The following is a 25763-nucleotide window of genomic DNA, read 5'->3' on the forward strand; positions in this document are numbered from 1 at the left end:
AGGACACACGGCACCTCATCTCCATCAGTAGGATACAGGGCGCCTCATCTCCATCAGTAGGACACACGGCGCCTCATCTCCATCAGTAGGACACACGGCGCCTCATCTCCATCAGTAGGACACACGGCGCCTCATCTCCATCAGTAGGACACACGGCGCCTCATCTCCATCAGTAGGACACACGGCGCCTCATCTCCATCAGTAGGACACACGGCGCCTCATCTCCATCAGTAGGATACAGGGCGCCTCATCTCCATCAGTAGGATACACGGCGCCTCATCTCCATCAGTAGGACACACGGCGCCTCATCTCCATCAGTAGGATACGCGGCGCCTCATCTCCATCAGTAGGACACACGGCGCCTCATCTCCATCAGTAGGACACACAGCGCCTCATCTCCATCAGTAGAATACACGGCGCCTCATCTCCATCAGTAGGACACACAGCGCCTCATCTCCATCAGTAGGACACACAGCGCCTCATCTCCATCAGTAGGACACACGGCGCCTCATCTCCATCAGTAGGACACACAGCGCCTCATCTCCATCAGTAGAATACACGGCGCCTCATCTCCATCAGTAGGACACACGGCGCCTCATCTCCATCAGTAGGACACACGGCGCCTCATCTCCATCAGTAGGACACACGGCGCCTCATCTCCATCAGTAGGACACACGGCGCCTCATCTCCATCAGTAGGATACACGGCGCCTCATCTCCATCAGTAGGATACACGGCGCCTCATCTCCATCAGTAGGACACACGGTGCCTCATCTCCATCAGTAGGATACGCGGCGCCTCATCTCCATCAGTAGGACACACGGCGCCTCATCTCCATCAGTAGGACACACAGCGCCTCATCTCCATCAGTAGAATACACGGCGCCTCATCTCCATCAGTAGGACACACAGCGCCTCATCTCCATCAGTAGGACACACAGCGCCTCATCTCCATCAGTAGGATACACAGCGCCTCATCTCCATCAGTAGGATACAGGGCACCGCGCTCCACAAGTCTGGACTCGTCAGGAAACTAATATACCATAACGCTGCATGGGGAAGCAGCTCCAACTCACTGCGGCCATGCTGCTGCCGCTCACGTCTTGTGTCAGCTTGTTCCCCTGACAGATTTTCATCACACGTCCCTGATGTCTACAATAACATGGCACATGCCTCGTAGGCTCCCCTAAAGGCAACGGTGACACTGCAGTCACATGACCAGCTCTGCCCGCCTCCATGCCGCAGTAATAACCAGCAGCCAGCGGATATTGAATACTGTATTTGTAGGTAACATTTGGCATTATGAAACGTCACATTCACTGGGAGCCCCCCGACAACATCATAGAAAATAAGGCGGAGGTCCAGAGCACCCTACGCTCTTAACTCTAGGGGGCACCGTTCTAATACAGTACAGTGCAAGCAGGACCCCTTAACTCTAGGGAGCTCCGCTCTAATATCCAACACTGCCAAAAGGACCCATCACCTTAATCAGGGTGCCACTTTAATACCCTACGCTGCCAGCAGGACCCCTAAAGGTGGGAGGGGTCACACTAATACCAATAGAGGCCGCTCCTTCATGGCAGATGCATCATGGGAGGAAGGTGGGTGAGGCTACACTAGTACCAAAAGAGGCCGCTCCTCCATAGCAGGTGCATCATAGGAGGGGCCACACTTGTACCAATAGAGGCTGCTCCTCTATAGCAGGTGCATCATGGGAGGAAGGTATGAGAGGCTACACTAGTACCAATAGACGCCGCTCCTCCATGGCAGATGTATCATGGGAGGAAGGTAGGAAGGGGCACACTAGTACCAATAGAGGCCACTCCTCTATGGCAGGTGCATCATGGGAGGGGCCCGACTTGTATCAATAGAAGCCGCTCCTCCATGGAAAATGCATCATGGGAGGAAGGTGGGAGTGGCTACACTAGTACTAATAGAGGCCGCTCCTCCATGGCAGATGCATCATGGGAGGAAGGTGGGAGAGGCTACACTAGTACTAATAGAGGCCGCTCCTCCATGGCAGATGCATCATGGGAGGAAGGTAGGAGGGGGCACACTTGTACCAATAGAGGACGCTCTTCCATGGCAGGTGCATCATGGGAGGAAGGTGGGAGTGACCACACTAGTACTAATAGAGGCCGCTCCTCCATAGCAGGTGCATCATGGGAGGAAGGGGCACACTTGTACCAATAGAGGCCGCTCCTCCATGGCAGGTGCATCATGGGAGGAAGGTAGGAGGGGGCACACTTGTACCAATAGAGGCCGCTCCTCCATGGCAGATGCATCATGGGAGGAAAGTAGGAAGGGGCACACTAGTACCAATAGAGGCCGCTCCTCCATGGCAGATGCATCATGGGAGGAAAGTAGGAAGGGGCACACTAGTACCAATAGAGGCCGCTCCTCCATGGCAGATGCATCATGGGAGGAAAGTAGGAAGGGGCACACTTGTACCAATAGAGGCCGCTCCTCCATGGCAGATGCATCATGGGAGGAAAGTAGGAAGGGGCACACTTGTACCAATAGAGGCCGCTCCTCCATGGCAGATGCATCATGGGAGGAAAGTAGGAAGGGGCACACTAGTACCAATAGAGGCCGCTCCTCCATGGCAGATGCATCATGGGAGGAAAGTAGGAAGGGGCACACTTGTACCAATAGAGGCCGCTCCTCCATGGCAGACGCATCATGGGAGGAAAGTAGGAAGGGGCACACTAGTACCAATAGAGGCCGCTCCTCCATGGCAGATGCATCATGGGAGGAAAGTAGGAAGGGGCACACTAGTACCAATAGAGGTCACTCCTCCATGGCAGATGCATCATGGGAGGAAAGTAGGAAGGGGCACACTTGTACCAATAGAGGCTGTTCCTCCATGGCAGATGCATCATGGGAGGAAGGTAGGAAGGGGCACACTAGTACCAATAGAGGCTGCTCCTCCATGGCAGATGCATCATGGGAGGAAGGTAGGAGGGGGCACACTTGTACCAATAGAGGCCGCTCCTCCATGGCAGGTGCATCATGGGAGGAAGGTAGGAAGGGGCACACTAGTACCAATAGAGGCAGGTATATTGTGGGTGATGGAAGACACTTGGCAGGTAAAGCTTCGTTCTGAGTCAATAACTTATGTGTCATAGAATAATACATTTCACCACGGTCCCAAAATTTGCAGCATTTCCACTCAGGTCCAGGACACAATCCTCTACAGGATGTAATACTTTGAGTACTGGGGAGGTATGGGGGGCACTCTGACCAGTCCTCCGCCCCTAGCACGCTCACCACGTTCTCCAGGATAGCACCAGAGGCTGCAGAATCTGCTCTTAAGTCTCTACTGTTGTACTTTGTCGTCAGGGAGGCATCATGCGTCCTGCACACTCGGTCGGCTGTGGCTGCTAACACTGAGGGAATTTCCCTGCTCTCCTGGAAGGCACGTAGGGTACCCGCAAGATGCTGGGAGTCTCCTCCATCACCCGGACCAACAGGTTGTCTATGTAGTCCTCCAGCTCCCGGATATGAGTGTCTTTTCTCTTCAGCAGCTCCTTGTGCTTCACGAGCTCCCGCTCCACCTCCGTGCGAGTCAGATGACTGTAGTGGCCTGAACCCTCAAATGGATTCTGCTCCTAGGAGAGAAATATAAATGTGTCATAACCAGGACTAGACATGTCATCAGAAGATGTAGCGATGGGCTAGGAGGTGGTGGGATATGGCAGTGGAGCAACTGGTGGGATGCAGAAGTAGGGCACACAATGGTGGGGCATGTGGCAAGTGGTGGGCTGTGGCAATGGGGAAGGTGGTGGGGCACAAAGTGATGTGGCGATCAGACACACATTGGTGGTTCAAATGTTGAGATGTAACAGTAGGGCAGGTAGCGGAGAAGGTGGTGGTGGAGAACACATTAGTGGGGCAGGTGGTGGGATTTGGTGATGGGGCACACATTGATGCGGCAAGTGGTGGGATGTGGTATTGGGGCACACAATGGTGGGGCAGGTGGTGGGATGTGGTATTGGGGCACACATTGCTGCGGCAAGTGGTGGGATGTGGTATTGGGGCACACAATGGTGGGGCAGGTGGTGGGATGTGGTATTGGGGCACACAATGGTGGGGCAGGTGGTGGGATTTGGTGATGGGGCACACATTGATGCGGCAAGTGGTGGGATGTGGTATTGGGGCACACAATGGTGGGGCAGGTGGTGGGATGTGGTATTGGGGCACACATTGCTGCGGCAAGTGGTGGGATGTGGTATTGGGGCACACAATGGTGGGGCAGGTGGTGGGATGTGGTATTGGGGCACACAATGGTGGGGCAGGTGGTGGGATGTGGTATTGGGGCACACAATGGTGGGGCAGGTGGTGGGATGTGGTATTGGGGCACACAATGGTGGGACAGGTGGTGGGATACATAATGGTGAGGCAGGTTGTGGGATGTGGTGATGGGGCACACATTGGATGGGGCAGGTGGTGGGATGTGGTAGGTGTTAGACAGTGGGATAGAGTGGAGGGTGGAGCTAGGTGATGGTGCGGTACAGTACAGTGATGTGTAATTTGGCCTCTAGTAAGAGAACATTCTTGAGTAGATGAGTGCAGAGAATGGGAGGACGCAGAGGATAAAACTCTGCTATCCCAGAAGCAGATAGCACTGATCTCCGGATCCCCCGCACACATCATTAGGAGCTGCAGGTGTGCGAGATCCAATTATAAGTGATGACTCCCGCAGATACTCCAGCACAAGGACATGCTCATTACTACACAGACTACAGTCACAAGAGCCGACCCATAATCCACTACCATAAGTGCTCACTGCTCTAAGTGACACATAATCACATGCTGGATTATCAGTGACAGATTATACCGACAACACAGAGCCTTGTCCAGTATTCATTCTCATATGTCTATTGCTCTGTCTGTGTAGGTCTGAATCACTGCTGGATATGAATAATTGGGATGTGTTTTACTATTTATAATAATGAATACCTATTACTAATTACAAGATATAATACAAATGCATCATGTGAAGGCGGCCTTTCTGCTTCCTTCCCGCTCCCTGGTATGGTACATTGGTCTAATGTAGCTGTATATGTGTCACCCGACCTTCATGTTATCCAGAGCAGCGAAAATACATTAGACCAAAAAGTAACCAGAACACAAATAAACCTGAAAACCTTATAATACCCAATAATTCCAGAACTGTGACCTCACCTCATGTCTCCATCTACCCTCCATATAGATTGTGACCTCACCTCATGTCTCCATCTACCCTCCATATAGATTGTGTCCTCACCTCATGTCTCCATCTACCCTCCATATAGATTGTGACCTCACCTCGTGTCTCCATCTACCCCCCATATAGATTGTGTCCTCACCTCGTGTCTCCATCTACCCTCCATATAGATTGTGACCTCACCGCATGTCTCCATCTACCCTCCATATAGATTGTGACCTCACCTCATGTCTCCATCTACCCCCCATATAGATTGTGACCTCACCTTGTGTCTCCATCTACCCTCCATATAGATTGTGTCCTCACCTCATGTCTCCATCTACCCCCCATATAGATTGTGACCTCACCTCATGTCTCCATCTACCCTCCATATAGATTGTGTCCTCACCTCATGTCTCCATCTACCCCCCATATAGATTGTGTCCTCACCTCATGTCTCCATCTACCCCCCATATAGATTGTGACCTCACCTTGTGTCTCCATCTACCCTCCATATAGATTGTGACCTCACCTCATGTCTCCATCTACCCCCCATATAGATTGTGTCCTCACCTTGTGTCTCCATCTACCCCCCATATAGATTGTGACCTCACCTCATGTCTCCATCTACCCCCCATATAGATTGTGTCCTCACCTCATGTCTCCATCTACCCTCCATATAGATTGTGACCTCACCTTGTGTCTCCATCTACCCCCCATATAGATTGTGACCTCACCTCATGTCTCCATCTACCCCCCATATAGATTGTGTCCTCACCTCATGTCTCCATCTACCCTCCATATAGATTGTGACCTCACCTCATGTCTCCATCTACTCCCCATATAGATTGTGTCCTCACCTTGTGTCTCCATCTACCCCCCATATAGATTGTGACCTCACCTCATGTCTCCATCTACCCCCCATATAGATTGTGTCCTCACCTCATGTCTCCATCTACCCTCCATATAGATTGTGACCTCACCTCATGTCTCCATCTACTCCCCATATAGATTGTGACCTCACCTTGTGTCTCCATCTGGCCTGCCATATAGATTGTGACCTCACCTCGTGTCTCCATCTACCCCCCATATAGATTGTGACCTCACCTCGTGTCTCCATCTACCCCCCATATAGATTGTGTCCTCACCTCATGTCTCCATCTACCCCCCATATAGATTGTGACCTCACCTCGTGTCTCCATCTACCCCCCATATAGATTGTGTCCTCACCTCGTGTCTCCATCTACCCCCCATATAGATTGTGACCTCACCTCATGTCTCCATCTACCCTCCATATAGATGGAGACACGAGGTGAGGTCACAATCTACCCTCCATATAGATTGTGTCCTCACCTCGTGTCTCCATCTACCCCCCATATAGATTGTGACCTCACCTCGTGTCTCCATCTACCCTCCATATAGATTGTGTCCTCACCTCGTGTCTCCATCTACCCTCCATATAGATTGTGCCCTCACCTCATGTCTCCATCTACCCTCCATATAGATTGTGTCCTCACCTCGTGTCTCCATCTACCCTCCATATAGATTGTGCCCTCACCTCATGTCTCCATCTACCCTCCATATAGATTGTGACCTCACCTCGTGTCTCCATCTACCCTCCATATAGATTGTGTCCTCACCTCGTGTCTCCATCTACCCTCCATATAGATTTTGACCTCACCTCATGTTTCCATCTACCCTCCATATAGATTGTGACCTCACCTCCTGTCTCCATCTTCCCTCCATATAGATTGTGACCTCACCTCATGTCTCCTTCTACCCCTCCATATAGATTGTGACCTCACCTCATGTCTCCATCTACCCTCCATATAGATTGTGTCCTCACCTCGTGTCTCCATCTACCCCCCATATAGATTGTGTCCTCACCTCGTGTCTCCATCTACCCTCCATATAGATTGTGTCCTCACCTCATGTCTCCATCTACCCCCATATAGATTGTGACCTCACCTCATGCCTCCATCTACCCTCCATATAGATTATGACTTCACCTCATGTCTCCATCTACCCCCCATATAGATTGTGACCTCACCTCGTGTCTCCATCTACCCTCCATATAGATTGTGACCTCACCTCATGTCTCCATCTACCCTCCATATAGATTATGACTTCACCTTGCGTCTTCTTCTACCCTTCATATCTATTGAGACTTCACCTACATTGTGAACTCCATCTGCCCAGCTGTCTATGGGGGTTGTTTGCAGTATTATGTCAAGTCTTTATACACCAATGGGAGAACTGATACCAAGGAGAGAGATAAGCAGAACTCGGCAAGAAATCTGACTGTATCTTCTCCAGGTTCCAATTAAGACTTTGTAATGTAGAGACTAAAAAAGGAGGAAGGAAGGGGGATGTGCCCAAAAGTATCCAGCTGTGAGGACCCCAGGTGGTGGAGGCTCAAGATTCATGAGAAAACAGCCTTCAGGCCAGAGGGAAGCAACTCCTTCCTCACTGATGCACAGATCGCGACTTCACTTCTAATACTGTTTCTGCCCTCACCTGTATATAAGGAGATCTCGCTTGTAATGAAGTGTATACCCTCACCTTTAATACTGTAACCTATATTTATGGAGACCTCACCTGTAGTGCTCCGTGCAGTGTGGGGTACATCTCCAGGCCTCCACTTGTCCGGCCCAATCGAGCGCTCACATCAGATGTTGGAACCTTAGTATTGTTACTGAAAGATAAAACGCTGAGCATCAGCCAATGGACATGGCCAAGACAAGGGTTACAATCAAGCAGGGGCAGCTCGGGGCGACTGACTGCAGCCGCAGGGGCAGCTCCGGGGGCGACTGACTGCAGCCGCAGGGGCAGCTCCGGGGGCGACTGACTGCAGCCGCAGGGGCAGCTCCGGGGGCGACTGACTGCAGCCGCAGGGGCAGCTCCGGGGGCGACTGACTGCAGCCGCAGGGGCAGCTCCGGGGGCGACTGACTGCAGCCGCAGGGGCAGCTCCGGGGGCGACTGACTGCAGCCGCAGGGGCAGCTCCGGGGGCGACTGACTGCAGGCTTGGATATGCTCCTTTGTGATTTGCCCTATGTGGAGACTGATGGTAGATGCGCCCCCTTCCCTCAGAGCAGCTATTGTGGGGCATGGTCTCGGTGCCTTCATCTTCCAGTATCAGCAGCCAGCCCATGTCCAGCACCACAAGCATTCCTTTAATTACCTAAGCTCCATCTCCCAGGGTCTGGCTAATTACCCCTTCCCTGTCACCGGTGACCTCGCTAATAACTTTCCTGGGTCCTCAGTCGCGGTTATGACGACACATACAAATTACAGGCGCGCTCTACATTTACACCTGTCGCCAGCTGCAAATTGAGAAATTTTCACATCGGCTGATTAGGAAAACGAAGCGGCAGCCGGACAGCGCACATTCCTGTCATGTGTATATATATATATATATGTCACCTTATTGGGATGAAGCCCATCATAACCGCGTCCAACCACAGGCTCACCTACTATGTACCAGGGCTCTCACTATACTGTGTAGAGGGAAACCACACACATAGGACGTTGTGAGGGCCATGTATATGGAGTGTCCTGGGGTTTTATGAGTTGGGACCTTGACCTTGAGCAGATCTTAGATGTCTATGTCTCCATGTAACATCAGGGATGTCTGGAAGTGTAGTATAGCTGTGTACATGCTCATGTCATTACCGTTGTTCCAGAGGTCGGCTTCCCACCCGGAAGGGATTGGTGGACTCATAGTTTGCGGATGGTTGGGTGGCACCTTCTGGGGTTCTGCTCTCCACTGTCCAGTCTGACATGTCTTGGCTGTGCCGCTCAGGTCTCTTTCCTTCCTTCCTGCCCGTCACTCTCTCGAACAAGCTGGCCTTCTCCTTCCTCTTGACATCTCGTTTCCCATCAGCTGCTTTGGAGAAGATACCAGATGCGACAGACCTCTCCCAGGCCTCTGTGCGCTCGTCTCCTGGGGCCCATTGTCTGGGTAGTGTGGCAAATTTCTGAGGCAGAGAAGTTCCAGGGACGGGGTCCATGATGTTCTCACCAGCCCAGATCACTTCAGAGTCTCCACTCACTGGGGGGTTATCTTTTGGCGTGTCAACACTCATTGTTCTTCTGTGAGGGGAATTAATTCCTCCTGGAAGACAGTGGAAGATGGACATCTAGAGCTCGCTAACTTATTACTGTATGTGGAACACATGAATCAGTGCAGGGCATGGGGATCCTTATGATACCTAGACCCTGGACAGTATAAATTCAGTAATGGTGAGAGATTCATCATTTAGGGGAGCATCACTGGGGCAGGAGCCCGGGTTGCAATGAGTACATGTGACAAATACTCACCTCTCACGGGTCCTCCTCAATGCTGGTTGTAGGTGCTGAATACTCACTTCTCACAGGTCCTCCTCAATGCTGGTTGTATGCGCTGGCATCTCAACCCTGACCCGGGCAGTGCTTAATTATCTTATTATCCGCTCAAGAGGGGAAGGTTGGTTCTCTATAATAACTATGTGCTCTTGGAGGAGGGAGGGGGTGTCCATTATTATTATATGCTCTTGGTCTACAGTATTATTGCTGTCTGCTCTGGGGTCTGGGTTGTTAATTGTCTGGCTTTGGTCTTATATTTATTGTTTGGTTTGGGGTCTGTATCATTAGTTACTCTCTGAATGAAGTATTTGTTTTCTAAGGTGATATTTAGTGCTGTACTGTGGTGTTACTAGTGCAGCCTCTTGAAGATGAGCGATATGACAATGCAGTCACTGGACGAATAAAGTGTGCTGCCTCTTTGGTAAAAGGATCAACCTTGTATGTGCACCCCAATCCCTGGAAGTATACAGGCGCTGTTTAACATCTTAGTGACACCTAGACCATCCAGCCTATAACATCTATACCACCCGCAGCGGCTGGTGACATCTAGACCATCTAAAACTGGCGGAGAACCCCGACCTTGTGATAACCTAATGTTTGGAGAATGGCTGCCATGTTTATTTGCTCGTTACCACTCACTCACCATTCTCGTCCGCAGAGCTGATGACGTCTAGAGCCTGTTTATTTGGGAGTCCTCCAGAGCTGAGCCGAGAGGGTGGCGGGCCATATAAATCGGACATGGAATGAGCTGATGACAGGCGCTGTGGTCCCAGGAGGAATGGCTTCTTAGGCTTACTCTTGATGTGGATTTCGGAGCCCTCTGGGTTACAGATGCTGTGCCGCTCACCACTGCTGCTGGGGATGATGGCAGATGATGTGTCCGATCCATCTGGCTTTCTTCCTTTCATCTTGTCCTTGAGACGAGCAAATGGAGAGCGGGTTTTGTCCTTCATGGAGAGGTCAAACATACTGGCCGTCATGTTGTTTCTTATAAACTGGATGTTGACCATCAGCTCTCCTCTGTGCTTGTTTCTCTTCCCTTGCTTGGATTCTAGCTTGTACCATCTGTAATATCAACACACAATGTTAGGATAAGTCATGATCCTTAGTGCCTCCCACCATCATTTATAAAGAAGTGAGGACCCCACATTATATATATGACTGTAGAAGAGGACTGGACAGCAAGTCCAACCTAAAATACAACAGTATGGATTTAGAGTAACGGATGCCAACTACCCCAAAATGGAATCCCAGGATCAACGCCCCCTCCCTAGAATCGAGTTCCCATAGTGTCACATTTTTTATTCCAGAAACATATTCATGCCCTTCCTGATATGTAGGGACCAGCACCACATCCAGTGGTAGAGAATTAAGTGCAATCATGACCTCTGACCCCCTGCCCAGTCCAAACATATACCCCTATATGTGAGGAGGCCTGTCCTCTTGTGTCTCCATGGTAAGTCCAGTCACCCAGTCCTGACATATAACCCTACATGTAAGGGGACTGGTCCTCCGGTGACCCCCTGACACCAGTCACTCAGTCCTGACATATAACCCTACATATGAGGGGACTGGACCTCTGGTGGCCCTCTGGGACCAGTCACCCAATCATGAGATACAACCCTACATGTGAGGGGACTGGTGGTTTGGTGCCCCCCTCGTAACACCAGTCATCCAGTCCTGACATATAACCCCACATGTTAGGGGATCGGTCCCCTGGTCAGCTGCTGACAATAGTCACCCAGTCCAGACATATAACCCCACATGTGAGGGGTCTGGTCCTCTAGTGGCCCCCTCTTAACACCAGTCATCCAGTCCTGACATATAACCCCACATGTGAGGGGCCTGGTCCTCTAGTGGCCCCCTCGTAACACCAGTCATCCAGTCCTGACATATAACCCCACATGTTAGGGGATCGGTCCTCTGGTCAGCTGCTGACAATAGTCACCCAGTCCTGACATATAACCATGTGAGGGGACTAGTGCTCTGGTGGCCTCACCCCTGCTGTTATTATTCCGCGGCTCCTTCTCCTGTACGGTCTCCACAGCTGACTGCTTCCATAGAGGGGTTAAGTGGTGGCTGCAGATGATACACAACTCTGTGCTGTTCTTTTCAAGTTCTTTTGATAAAACTATTGTTTATCTATGGCGCCCGCTGTGGACTCTTCATGTCCTCGATGGTGACATTCAGTCCAATGTGCCGCTTACCGTTAGCACAATTTGCACTCGGCTGTCTCAGGGCCCAGGACTCCCCCGGCGGTGGGATGACTCGTATCACTCCTGCTGGTCTCTGTATAACATACAGCAGCACATCTTCTCACTCTATTATAACACCATCGTCGCCTGCCTGTCCTTCCACGCAGCGGGAAAGATGTCGTCAGACCTCGTTCTGGGACATAGAAGGAGATTTCAAGTGGACAGTTGTGGTTTGCAGGGTGAAGCTGGTAGATTGCCTAAGGATTATTGCAGCCACCATACAAGCGTCCAGTCCAGTCCAGTGTCAGCACCAGTGACCGGACATGTCATACCCACAGTCTGATTAACTGCTAGTGAGACGTTTCCACATAGACAATTTGGGGCCAATTTATCATTGTAGTAACGTTTGTTTTCTGCTGTTCAAATGTCTCACAATTGTCTCAACTACCGATTTGCACCAAATTTGTGACATTCGTCAACCTACACCACTTTCACTTTAGCCTTCTTACACCAGAATTATCAAGTGAATCCATATGTGCAAGACAGACTAGGCACAAATTCCCTCTATTAATGTTCAGCCACACGTGGCGTTTGTATTGCGTTTACAAACACAATGCAAACACCACGTGTGGCCGCACCATGGGCTTCCCCGAGCAGACACAGTCGTTGGATATGTTTGCGGCCAGAAGTCAAAACCTGATTTAAGGGAGCAACTGTATGCAATGCATATGGTCATATAGGACAAAAAAAACGATGTGAAAGAGCATACACCTCTCCCATTGATCGTAGGACACATGCACTAAGTAGCGAGGTCCATTGTGACTCCTGAGGTTACGCTGGGCATGAGATGTGATGCATTTCTTAGTGTATCTGTGGCCCTTGCTGCTGGTGCTCCACATTCAGCCCAAGTGCAACATCCATGGATAAGAGCCCCCCATTGTATGGGTAGGCACCGTCAGTATCCCCAGTAGCCACCGTCACAAGTTTCCAGGGCACTTTATCCACAGTCATCAGACTCGGCTTCTTTATGTAACGTTTTATGTCCTCGCATTCCAGTAACATAGATGATATTTCACAACAATTTATCAGATGTAACGTCAGGACAGGACACAATGTGCATGATGATATCTGCATGGCAGGAGCGCACTGATAAGAACCCACCCAACTGGATCGGTCTCTGGCGCTTTAACAGGCTGAGGCGCCAGATCTGGGTCAGGACAATAAATAGCAGAGCCAGGAAGGGTCAGGAGCTCCAAAACATATACAAACGTGAGGTAAAGGGTCCCTGGTGTCACTACACTCTCCCCTCAGATAACGCAGCAGATGAAGGGTTTCACACATTAGGGCACATTTCTGACGGATTTTGCATGTTCTTTCAGGTGAAAATGGCTTGCGCAGGTATTTAAGAAGTGTCCGCACACAACCCTTTTGTGGCCTCCATGCGACACAAAGGGGCGTTCAGAGAGCTGTAATTAACATGCAAATTGTGCCCCACACCCTATATTAAAGGTGCACCACAAAAAAGTTGGTGAACTCTGTCTGGCCAATGCGGGAAGCGACAGATTCATGATTTCTGGTGCACGATCTTAATGAAAGTGTCGCACCGAGCATTAAACACGGGCAGAGCAGTTTTAGTGGAGTTTATGTCTTTCTAAATAAACGTGCCCCATTGTGACTGGTCATGGCCAGCTCTGGACAGCCGCTCTGATGCCAGGAGTGGTGCACAATGGCCTCCCCCAATCCATGGTCACACCTGACTCTCTGATGATCAATACGATGTAGCTTATGGACCTCCTCTGAACCAATAGATTGGAAGAACTGATGGTGGGGCTGTTATCATTCAGCAGTCCGCTGTCTTCTATAAATCTTGTTATACTAAGTCTGTAGTGGTCATATGTCCGGACTCCAATCAGTTAATATATATACCAGCCTCTATACATGATGTGGCCCAGGGTACTACTAATACTGTCTAATCAGCTCATTGAGGATAAACCAAACACATGTACAACGTCAACTAGTGACTGATCCCAGGACACTATTGGCGATGGGGTTCCACATAAACCACACTCATGAACATTTTAAAGGAAACCTACCACATGAAATAGTAGGTGTAAGCCGCAAATACCGAGCACCAGCTCAGGGTGAGCTTTTGCCGGAGCTTATTTTTGTTCGTGTCATAAATCGCTGTATCGTGGTTTAAACACTTTTTAATCTTTATATCTGCAGCAGCTTCGGCGCACCATGGTAGGTTTCCTTTAAGTGCTCATTCAGGGGGACGTTTTTGAGGTCCGTATGCTATCAGTTTTTTTTGCTGCATTCTGACCCTTTGATATCTTTTGTTCTGTCAGTGTTTTTTTCACAGATGTGCAGACAGAGAAGAAAAATTGCAGCAGCATTATTTTTTTTCTCACATGCAGACCTCCATAGAAATCAATGGATCTGCAAAAAAACAAACAACCAAAAAAACAGACAGCACATGGGTGACATTCGAAATGGGCAGGGCAAAAAGTACATTATAAACCCATACATTTTATTTGCGGATATAAAAAAAAAAAAAACGGGTGCAGATACAATACTGATTGAATGCGGATGTGCAATGGACACGCCCATCTGAATAGTGTCTGAATAGGACTGCAGGAGTGACATCCACACGATCCTTACTGTGGCAGTACCTGTGCATTTACATGATCAGTACTGCAGGAGTGACTGTGCATCTGCGTGATCCGTACTGTGGGGGTTACAGTGATTCTGCGTGATCCATACTGCGGGAGTGACAGTGCTTCTGCGTAATCCGTACTGTGGGAGTGACAATGCATCTACGTGACCCGTACTGCTGGAGGACTGTGCATCTGCGTGATCTGTACTCTGGGAGTGACAGTGCTTCTGCACGATCCGTACTGCGGGAGTGACAGTGCTTCTGCGTGACCCGTACTGCGGGAGTGACAGTGCTTCTGCGTGACCCGTACTGCGGGAGTGACTGCAACTATTTGATCTGTAGTGCAGGAGTAACAATGTATCAATGGAGTCCATACTGCGGCAGTAACAGCATATCTATGCAATCCGGACTGCAGGAGTAACATAGTATCAACGGGATCCATATTGCGGCAGTAACAGCATATCTATGCAATCCGGACTGCAGGAGTAACATAGTATCAACGGGATCCATATTGCGGCAGTAACAGCATATCTATGCAATCCGGACTGCAGGAGTAACATAGTATCTACATGATCTGTACTCTGGCAGTACCAACGTACCTATATGATCTGTACTCCAGCAGCCATGATCTTCCTCTCATTTTAAGGGGCAGCTAATTGTTGTACAATGAGGCCTAGTATGTGGCCACATCAGAGTGCGGATCACACAATGCTGGGTGCTGCTCCCCATTATACTTCTGCAGAACAAATTGAGGGTTAAATTCCAGCCCATTGTAATGGAAAATAAACAGCATGTAAGAGGCGGTGATGGCCGCCAGAACAGACTCCCCTTTCAGGAACACAAGTGACTCTTCCGCCCGCTCTTTGTAGTGCTGAGAATACAGCTGCGCTGCAGAGAGGAATCTATTAAATATATTGAAGTCGGGAATCATTACCCATAAAAACACTTCATCAAAATAGCTGGAGAGCCCTCGACCCGCCCCAACCTCATCCGGAGAACCATTCATGTTTCATCAGCTTAGGCCAAGAATGAAAGACGTGAAGCCAGGCATTATACAATTATGTGCAGCAAGCGGCATCTACCCGGGAGTAAGACCTCGCCCCAAGAGAAAGCACCAACCAAATCTGTGCAATCGTGTGACCCTTCAAGGGGCGGGAGAAGCTACTGACATCATGTATTCTTTCAGATGATGCATGGACCCATTCTGCAGACATGTGGATCGGTAACGGATTACATACTGCGGCCAAGAACCGGATTTTGCATTTGTGTACATGTAGCTAAACTTTGAGAAACTTTTGATTAATTTGCCCCTAAGTGTCCATTCAGAACACGGGGCTCATACAGTGGGTACGGAAAGTATTTAGACCCCTTTACATTTTTCACTCTTTGTTTCATTGCAACCAATTGGTGAGACCAAAAAAGTACGCAGGGTTTTATCGCTCATTTCTCGCACTTCACCTTCAAAAAATCATAACTTTTTCATTTTTCCGTGTACAGAGCTGTGTGAGCGCTTGTTTTCTGCATAACAAATTTTACTTCTCAGTGACGTTATTTATTATTCCATGCCGTGTACTGGGAAGCTAGAAAAAAATTGTAAATGTGGTGAAATTGGCAAAAAAACTCATTTGCATTTCTTTCTTGTGGGCTCAGCTTTTTTCGCTTTATTCTCTAGTTTGGTACGATCGCGGTGATACCAAATTTATATAGATTTATTGCGTTTTAATACATTTTCAAAAATGAAACAAATATGTGCAAAAAAAACCCCCAATACATTTTCTCCATCTTTTGATGCTAATAACTTCTTCACACGGAGCTGTGTGAGGTGTCATTTTTTGCGTAATGAGCCATTGTTTTTATTACTATAATTTTGAGGACCATGCGACCTGTTGATCACTTTTTATTACATTTTTTATGTGATGTAAAATGATGTGAAAGTCACGTTTCAGTTATGGCAATAACCATTTTTATATTTTGAATGGGAATTTTGAGAGCCGGCGATACCTAACGTGTTTGTGATTTTTACTATTTACTATATTTATATCAGTTCTAGGGAAAGTAGGGTGATTTGAATCTTTTTTAAAACTTTTTTTTTTTTGACCCATTAACCCTAGATGGTCTGATCGTTCCTACCATACACTGCAATACTACTGTATTGCAGAATATCACATTTTTGCACAGCATTCATTACAATGAGCCACTGGCCCATTTTAACAAAACTTCAGAAACTGCAATTTGGTGGTGCCCATGGCATCGGCAGGAAAAAACCCGCAATCGGTGCGAGCACTGACTTCAGGTAATAGTGCAATGTGCAGCAAACCCCACCTCTGTATGAAGAGGACTCCGTCAGCCCTTTTCATACAGCACCTGCACCTAAAACCACCACAAAGCTGATTACGATGAAGTTGTAGCTGCAACGTGTGACTGCACCCTCCTTCATAAGGTTCTACCCCTTCATTGCAGTCCATCTGTGTTTAATTAAACTGATTAGGCTTGATTAGGAAAGGCACACACCTCTCTATATAAGACCTCACAGCTCACAGTGCATGTAAGAGCACATGAGAATCATGAGGTCTAAGGAACTGCCCAAGGAGCTCAGAAACAGAAATGTGGCAAGGCACAGATATGGGCGAGGTTACAAAAGAATTTCTGCAGCACTCAATGTTCCGAAGAGCATAGTGGCCTCCATAATCCTTAAATGGGAGAAGTTTTGGACGACCACAACTCTTCCTTGACCAGGCCGTCCAGCCAAATTAAGCAATCGAGGGAGAAGAGTTTTGGTGAGAGAGGTAAAGAAGAACCCTAAGATCACTGTGGGAGATGCAGGAGGGAGATGGGAGTCACCCATCACTGCAGCCTCCAGCAGTCAGGCCTTTATGGCAGAGTCTGCCAACAGAAGCCTCTATTCAGTGCAAGACATATGAAAGCTTCATACAGTGTGCAAAACAAGTGAAGGATCCCAGACTATGAGGACTAAAATTCTCTGGTCTAATGAGACGAAGATTGAACTTTTTGGTGCTAATTCTAGGTGGAGAAAACCATGCGCTGCTCATCACCTGCAAAATACAATCCCAGCAGTGACACATGGTGGCATCAGGCTATGCGGGCAGGGACAGGACCACTGGGGGTAATGGAGGGAAAGATGAATGTGGCCAAGTACAGAAATATCCTGGATGAGAACCTCTTCCAGATGATCTGGACCTCAGACTTGGCCGAACCTTCCAACAAGACAATGACCCTAAGCTCACAGCTAAAATACGACAGCAGAGACTTCAGAACATCTCTATGACCATTCCTGACCGGCCCAGCAAGACCCCGGATCCAAACCCAATGGAGCATCTCCGGAGACTGGAAAATGGCTTCCACTAATGTTCACCATCCAACCAGAGGGACTGGAGAGGATCTGCAAGGAAGAGGCAGAGGATCCCCAAATCCAGGGGTGAGGAACTTGTAGCATCTTCCCAAGAAGACTCCTGGCCGCACCAACTCCAAAGCTGCTTCTACTCAACACTGATCAAAGGGACTGAATACTTATCACCAGGAGCTGAATACTTATCACCGGGGGCTGAATACTTATCACCGGGGGATGAATACTTATCACCGGGGGCTGAATACTTATCACCAGGGGCTGAATACTTATCACCTGGGGCTGAATACTTATTATCGGGGGCTGAATACTTATCACTGGGGGCTGAATACTTATCACCGGGGGCTGAATACTTATCACCGGGGGCTGAATACTTATCACCAGGAGCTGAATACTTATCACCGGGGACTGAATACTTATCACCGGGGACTGAATACTTATCACCGGGGGCTGATACTTATCACCAGGGACTGAATACTTATCACCGGGGGCTGATACTTATCATCGGGGGCTGAATACTTATCACCGGGGACTGAATACTTATCACCAGGGGCTGAATACTTATCACCAGGGGCTGAATACTTATCACCGGGGGCTGAATACTTATCACCAGGAGCTGAATACTTATCACCGGGGGCTGAATACTTATCACCGGGGGATGAATACTTATCACCGGGGGCTGAATACTTATCACCAGGGGCTGAATACTTATCACCTGGGGCTGAATACTTATTATCGGGGGCTGAATACTTATCACTGGGGGCTGAATACTTATCACCGGGGGCTGAATACTTATCACCGGGGGCTGAATACTTATCACCAGGAGCTGAATACTTATCACCGGGGACTGAATACTTATCACCGGGGACTGAATACTTATCACCGGGGGCTGATACTTATCACCAGGGACTGAATACTTATCACCGGGGGCTGATACTTATCATCGGGGGCTGAATACTTATCACCGGGGACTGAATACTTATCACCAGGGGCTGAATACTTATCACCAGGGGCTGAATACTTATCACCGGGGACTGAATACTTATCACCAGGGGCTGAATACTTATCACCAGGGGCTGAATACTTATCACCAGGGGCTGAATACTTATCACCGGGGACTGAATACTTATCACCGGGGACTGAATACTTATCACCGGGGGCTGAATACTTATCACCGGGGGCTGAATACTTATCACCGGGGGCTGAATACTTATCACCGGGGGCTGATACTTATCACCAGGGACTGAATACTTATCACCGGGGGCTGATACTTATCATCGGGGGCTGAATACTTATCACCGGGGACTGAATACTTATCACCAGGGGCTGAATACTTATCACCAGGGGCTGAATACTTATCACCGGGGACTGAATACTTATCACCAGGGGCTGAATACTTATCACCGGGGGCTGAATACTTATCACCGGGGGCTGAATACTTATCACCGGGGGCCGAATACTTATCACCGGGGGCCGAATACTTATCACCGGGGGCTGAATACTTATCACCGGGGGCTGAATACTTATCACCGGGGGCTGAATACTTATCACCGGGGGCTGAATACTTATCACCGGGGGCTGATACTTATCACCGGGGGCTGAATACTTATCACCGGGGGCTGAATACTTATCACCGGGGGCTGAATACTTATCACCGGGGGCTGAATACTTATCACCGGGGGCTGAATACTTATCACCGGGGGCTGAATACTTATCACCGGGGACTGAATACTTATCACCGGGGGCTGAATACTTATCACCGGGGGCTGAATACTTATCACCAGGGGAGATTTCAGTTTTTCTTGTTTAATAAAATAGTAAAATTATCTACTTTTAAAATTATCTATTTTTTTCTGTCAAGATGGAAGTAGAGTGCACAATAATGAGCAAAAATTATAAGTTTTTGATCTTACAAATTGGCTGCAATGAAACAAAGAGCGAAAAATTTAAAGGATTCTAAATAATTTCCATAACCACTGTACAGATGTGTGTATGTTACAATTTATCCAGATTGATGGATTGGCCCAGGTATATTATTGTGCCTGCATTAGTTTTTTGTCTAAATTTGCACCAAAAAAGTTTCTTTGGCTCTTGCACAAGTATTTATAAAGTGTTTGCCCCACTTTAGTGCTGCGGTTGCTCTTTGTCTGACACTTTAGAGTTTGCGACACATGTATTACTGTGATTTGCCACAATTCTGTCGCAACAACATAAAGTACCAGGAAAAAAAGTGCAACTGTGCAATTTAAAACAGAACAGATTTACTAAGAGTGTGCAACACTTCTGGATTATCTGTCGTAAACTGCACATTAGTGAGGAAACTGCACTCTGTATTACAGAGTAGAGATTACACCAGTTTTCATATATCTGGACCATTACTGCACCTTTAACACGGGACATGCAACACAATTCTGTATGACTTTGCATGATAAATATGGCGTACAGTCAGAAATCTGGCGCCGCCTCGCCCCTTTATTTGTGCCGCATGATGCCTAGTGCAGCTGTTTGCGACACAAATGTGGCGCAGGCAATAAGAAATAAAACTGTGCAAGAAGTTTGCACTAAAACAAAGTCCTACAGAAAACTGGCACATACCCTTTAACCCGCAGGGTTTTTTTCCGCTCATTTCTCGCTCTCCACCTTCAAATATCCATTACTTTTTCATTGTTACGTGAACAGAGCTGTGTGAGGGCTTATTTTGTGCATAACAAATTTGACTTTCCTGTGATGTTATTTATTATTCCATGCCGTGTACTGGGAAGCCGGAAAAAAATTCCAAATGTGGAAAAATTGAAAAAAAAAACCGCATGTGCGTCACGTTCTTGTGGGCTCAGTTTTTACGACTTTCACTCTGCGCTCCAAATAACACCTCAGCTTTATTTTTTGGTTCGGTGCGATCGCGGTGATACCAAGTTTATACAGGTTTTATTGCGTTTTAATACATTTTCAAAAATTAAACGAATGTGTACAAAAAAGGAAAAAATCTTCTGACGCTAATAACTTTTTCATACTTTGGTGCAAAGAGCTATGTGATATGCAATTTTTTGCTACCATTTTGAGCACTTGCGACATTTTGATCACTTCTCATTACATTTTTTATGTCATGTTAAAAGATGTAAAGTCGCATTTCGAACATTTGGCGCCATTTCCCGTTTCGAAGTCACTGCCGGTCATAACCGGTTTAATATTTTGATAGATCGGGCATTTTGAGAGGCAGCGATACCTAAAGTGTTTGTGATTTTTACTGTTTATTATGTTTTATATCAGTTCTAGGGAAAAGGGGGTGATTTTTTAAACTTTTTTTTTTTCACAATTTCTTAGACCCTCTAGTCAGATCGTTCCTACCATATACTGCAATGCTACTGTATTGCAGTATATGGAGTTTTTGCCACTGGCTCATTGTAACTAATATGCAGAAACCATGCAGCCTCGGGTCAGACGAAGACCCAAGGCTGTCAGCCTGTGAGCCCTCTTCATACACCCTTCATATCTCTGCGGCGGATATATCCGTCGCAGAGCGTGAAGGGGTTAATAAATGTGCCCCCCTTGTGTCAGCACTGATCCAGTGTAAGAGTGCAGGAAAGATTTGTGTAGCTGAGTTAGCACCATTTATTACACTAATACAATGGGGCACATTTACTAAGATTGTTAGTGCTATTTCCGTGTATAATGCTCGGTGCGACAGATTCATTAAGAACGTGCACCAGAAATCACGAATCTGTCGCTTCCCTGCACTGGACCGACAGAGTTCACCAACTTTTTTGTGGTGCACCTTTAACATTGGGTGTACTTCTCCTCTTAAATCTGGCAAACGCCCCTAATTTGCGTTGCGTGGTAGCCAGTGCAGCTGCTCCACAAAAGGGTTGTGTGTGACATAACAGCGGTGCGGACACTTCTTAAATACCTGTTCAAGCAGTTTACCCCTAAAAGAACGTGCAATGTCTGAAAGAAAACAGGCGCAAGTTCCCCATTGTTACAAACCCCCAGCTGATCTCTAACCCAAGTTGAACAAGATTCTATTCACTTACAACAAGCCATCAAAAACCCTAGCATTTAGGTCAAAAAGTTCACCTTTGTATCAGTGCTGTGGATGGGACTTCTTATGTTTGTCTCTCAAAATATACTCAACTTGTTTCACGTCAAGTATGTTCCGCCAGATATTTGCTGGCTTATTGTCCTCTGTCAGTATGTACTGATTGTGTAAATGTATGTCATGATTATATGTACTTTGTTGTTTAACAAGACAAAACTGTTAATAAAAATGATACGATCAAAATATGCTCCACACTATGGGGGGTGGGGGGGTCTGAACATCAGTTTAAAAAATTCCCCCGCTAGTTCTCCGTCGCCTTTATCCACTTAGAGGTTCCGGCCTCCTAGTAAATCCAGGCACAAACTAAGCCAGCCCCAACCTGTAGACACACCTGAACTGCCATTTTTTTCTCTAATCTCAGACAGTTTTCTGGGGTAGTCTATAGTAAATGTGCCAGGCTTTCACGCCCCAAAGTGGCACGGGAAGAAGAGGCCCAAAAACTGGAATAGAATAAATATCACCCTATGACTTGGGGGGACACTGCACATCCCCCTGACCACCTCCACATCATACTGGGGGGTGGGTGACTGGGAAGATGCTCAAGATCCTCACTCCTCTTGTGTCCTCTCTATCCCCTAATCTCCTCATAGACTGTAAGCTCTTAATCTCTTGTGATCAAGGCCCTCACTTCTCCTGTGTCCCATCTATATCCTCATAGATTGTAAGCTCTTGTGATCAGGGTCCCCACTACTCTTGTATCCCCTCTATCTTATAATCAGGACCCTCACTCCTCTTATCTCCTCCGATCACTTTAAAGATTGTAAACTCTTGTGATCAGGGCCCTCACTCATCTTGTGTCCTATCTATATCATCATAGATTGTAAGCTCCTGTGTTCAGGGTCCTCACTCCTCTTGTGTCCCCACTATCTCCTTATAGATTGTAAGCTCTTGTAATCAGGGTCCTCTCTCCCTCCTTATAGATTGTAAGCTCTTGTAATCAGGGTCCTCTCTCCCTCCTTATAGATTGTAAGCTCTTGTCATCAGGGCCCCCACTACTCTTGTATCCCCTCTATCTCCTCATATCTTGTGATCAGGACCCTCACTCCTCTTGTGTCCCCACTATCTCCTTATAGATTGTAAGCTCTTGTAATCAGGGTCCCCTCTCCTTCTGTGCCCCCTCTATCTTCTCATAGATTGTAAGCTCTTGTAATCAGGGTCCCCTCTCCTTCTGTGCCCCCTCTATCTTCTCATAGATTGTAAGCTCTTGTAATCAGGGTCCCCTCTCCTTCTGTGCCCCCTCTATCTTCTCATAGATTGTAAGCTCTTGTAATCAGGACCCCACTACTCTTGTATCCCCTCTATCTTCTCATATCTTGTGATCAGGCCCCTCACTCCTCTTATCTCCTACTATCTCTTTATAGAGTGTAAGCTCCTGGGATCAGGCCCTCACTCCTCTTGTGTCCCCACTATCTCCTTATAGATTGTAAGCTCTTGTAATCAGGGTCCTCTCTCCTTCTGTGCCCCCTCTCTCCTCATAGATTGTAAGCTCTTAAACTCAGGGTGCTCACTCCACTTGCGTTCCCTCCATCTCCTCCTAGAATGCAATATCTCCTGATCAGGGTCCTCTCTTTTCTTATGTGTCCCCACTATCTCCTTATAGATTGTAAACTCTTGTAATCAGGGTCCCCTCTATCTCCTTATAAATTGTAAACTCATGTGCTCAGGACCCTCACTCCTCTTGTGTCCCCTCTATCTCCTTATAAATTGTAAACTCATGTGCTCAGGACCCTCACTCCTCTTGTGTCCCCTCTATCTCCTCATAGATTGTAAGCTCTTGTGATCAGGGTCCTCTCTCTTGTGTCCCCTCTATGTCCTCATATCTTATAATCAGGACCCTCACTCCTCTTATCTCTTTATAGATTGTAAGCTCTTGTGATCAGGGCCCTCACTCATCTTGTGTACAGCCCCCATTTCTTTGCAGATTGCAAGCTCTTGTGTTCAGGGCCCTCACTCCTCTTGTGCCCCCTCTATCTCCTCATAGATTGCAAGCTCTTGTGATCAGGGCCCTCTCTCTTGTGTCCCCTCTTTGTCCTCATAAATTGTAAACCCTTGAATTCAGGGTCTCCTCTATCTCCTCATAGATTGTAAGCTCTTGTGCTCAGGATCCTCACTCCTCTTGTGTCCTCTCTATCTCCTCATAGATTGTAAGCTCTTGTGCTCAGGGCCCTCACTCCTCTTGTGTCCTCTCTCTGGGTCTGGAGTGACTGGTCAGGAATGCGGCCATTGTGTATGGACAATTGGCAGTGGTGGGGCAGGTTCTTCAGCTCTGTGTCGGACATTCCTGAGGACCTGATAACACACACTCCCCCGCTGCAGTTTCCCTGGGCCGTATACACACGGACACAGTGAGACTTACTCAGTCTTTCGCCGCTCCTTATTCTCGTAGATACTGTTGAGGTTGATGGAGACCTGACCTAGGAACTTATCAAGGCCGACTAAGGAGCGGTGCATGACGGTCAGCTGCAGTTGGTATTGCTCTGGGTTTTCTTGGACCACCAGGCCTGGAAGTTCAAAGGATGCCTCTTCCTTCCAGATGGGACTGAGGCTTTTCTCCACCACGGATGTGGAATACTTCTCCTTGCCCAGCTGGATGATGGTGTAGGTGTCGTTGGTGCCATGCTTGCCTTTTGGGTGGAGGTCTCGGGCCTGTAGCACTGTGACCTGGACATGGGTGGGATGCCATTTCTGAGCTGCCTCTTCCAACATGGCTGCGTCTATTGTGAGCCTTGTCCTGAGGAGACAACGTGCCCTGAGCTCACCCGCTGTGTGTCTAGCTGACCATTGTTATACGCCGGGGGGTCTCACCATCCTCCTCCAGCAGTCAGGGCCTTGCATTGATCCAAGTCTGCAGGCTTGTCTCGCCACACAAAGCAGGCAGCACAGCTACTCAGTCACATCTCCTGCCATCAATCACCAGACATGATGCTGAGGTGACTCCTTCTGCAGCTCCGCATCCCACTTCCTGCTTCTCCAGTCACAACATAAGAGGATGGACAGGATTGGCTGCTCCCAGGGATGAGCAACACGCTGTCATTGGTCACTCACCACCCAAGCCGACTGTCTCCTCACCTTTCTGCAGAGAACAACTCTGATTGGAGGGAGGAAGAGACACCTGGACAGACAGGAAGACACCGACTAGTGACTGCACAGATTACAGCGATTATACTATACAATACTACATAGATTATACACAACACTACAGGGAAAATACACTACAACACTTCAGGGATTATACACTAAGGAAGAGACACCTGGACAGACAGGAAGACACAGACTAGTGACTGCACAGATTACAGCGATTATACTATATAATACTACATAGATTATACACAACACTACAGGGAAAATACACTACAGCAATACAGGGATTATACACTAAGGAAGAGACACCTGGACAGACTGGAAGACACAGACTAGTGACTGCACAGATTACATTGATTATACTATACAATACTATATAGATTATACACAACAATAATACAGGGAAAATACACTACAGCAATACAGGGATTATACACTAAGGAAGAGACACCTGGACAGACAGGAAGACACCGACTAGTGACTGCACAGATTACAGCGATTATACAATATAATACTACATAGATTATACACAACACTACAGTGAATTATACTGGCAATATATATTACAATTGTAGAGAGAATATACACTACTGCAGGGATTATACAATATAATACTACAGGGGATATACACTACAGGGATTATACACTACAATACTACAAGGATTATGCATTACAGTATTAGCCAGAATATACACTACAATACTACCAATAAGAGATTATACACTATATGGATTGTACACTACAGGGAATAGACTAGACTTTGGCTGACTCCTCTGACACTCATCCCCCCAGGACAGACTATGGCTGACGCCAGTGACCCCCCCCCCCCCCATACTATGGCT

The 25763-nt window shown here is 47.8% G+C and overlaps 1 protein-coding gene across 1 annotated transcript; it reads right to left on the reverse strand.

Annotated features, from left to right (window-relative positions):
- Positions 1-1262: 1262 nt before the first annotated feature.
- RAB11FIP2 (RAB11 family interacting protein 2) lies at positions 1263-24927 on the reverse strand. The gene is made up of 5 exons (XM_072129256.1): positions 24197-24927; positions 10176-10597; positions 8861-9302; positions 7785-7881; positions 1263-3609 (listed from the first exon to the last, which is right to left on the reverse strand). Exons 1-5 carry the CDS (start codon positions 24544-24546, stop codon positions 3382-3384), a joined length of 1539 nt encoding a protein of 512 aa, XP_071985357.1. The 5' UTR covers positions 24547-24927; the 3' UTR covers positions 1263-3381.
- Positions 24928-25763: the final 836 nt, after the last annotated feature.

Source organism: Engystomops pustulosus, chromosome 11 (genome assembly GCF_040894005.1).
Source record: "Engystomops pustulosus chromosome 11, aEngPut4.maternal, whole genome shotgun sequence".
NCBI classification, from domain to species: Eukaryota; Metazoa; Chordata; class Amphibia; order Anura; family Leptodactylidae; genus Engystomops; species Engystomops pustulosus.

Bases quoted from the DNA above. Each gene is read 5' to 3' on its own strand.
- RAB11FIP2 (XM_072129256.1), bottom strand. From the start codon at position 24,546: ATGTTGGAAGAGGCAGCTCAGAAATGGCATCCCACCCATGTCCAGGTC. The intron at 7,882-8,860 runs GTAATGACATGA...TTTATCTTTCAG, and splicing joins AGCCGACCTCTGGAACAACG to TAACAATACTAAGGTTCCAA. The intron at 3,610-7,784 runs GTGAGGTCTCCA...TTTCTCTCCTAG, and splicing joins CACTGCACGGAGCACTACAG to GAGCAGAATCCATTTGAGGG.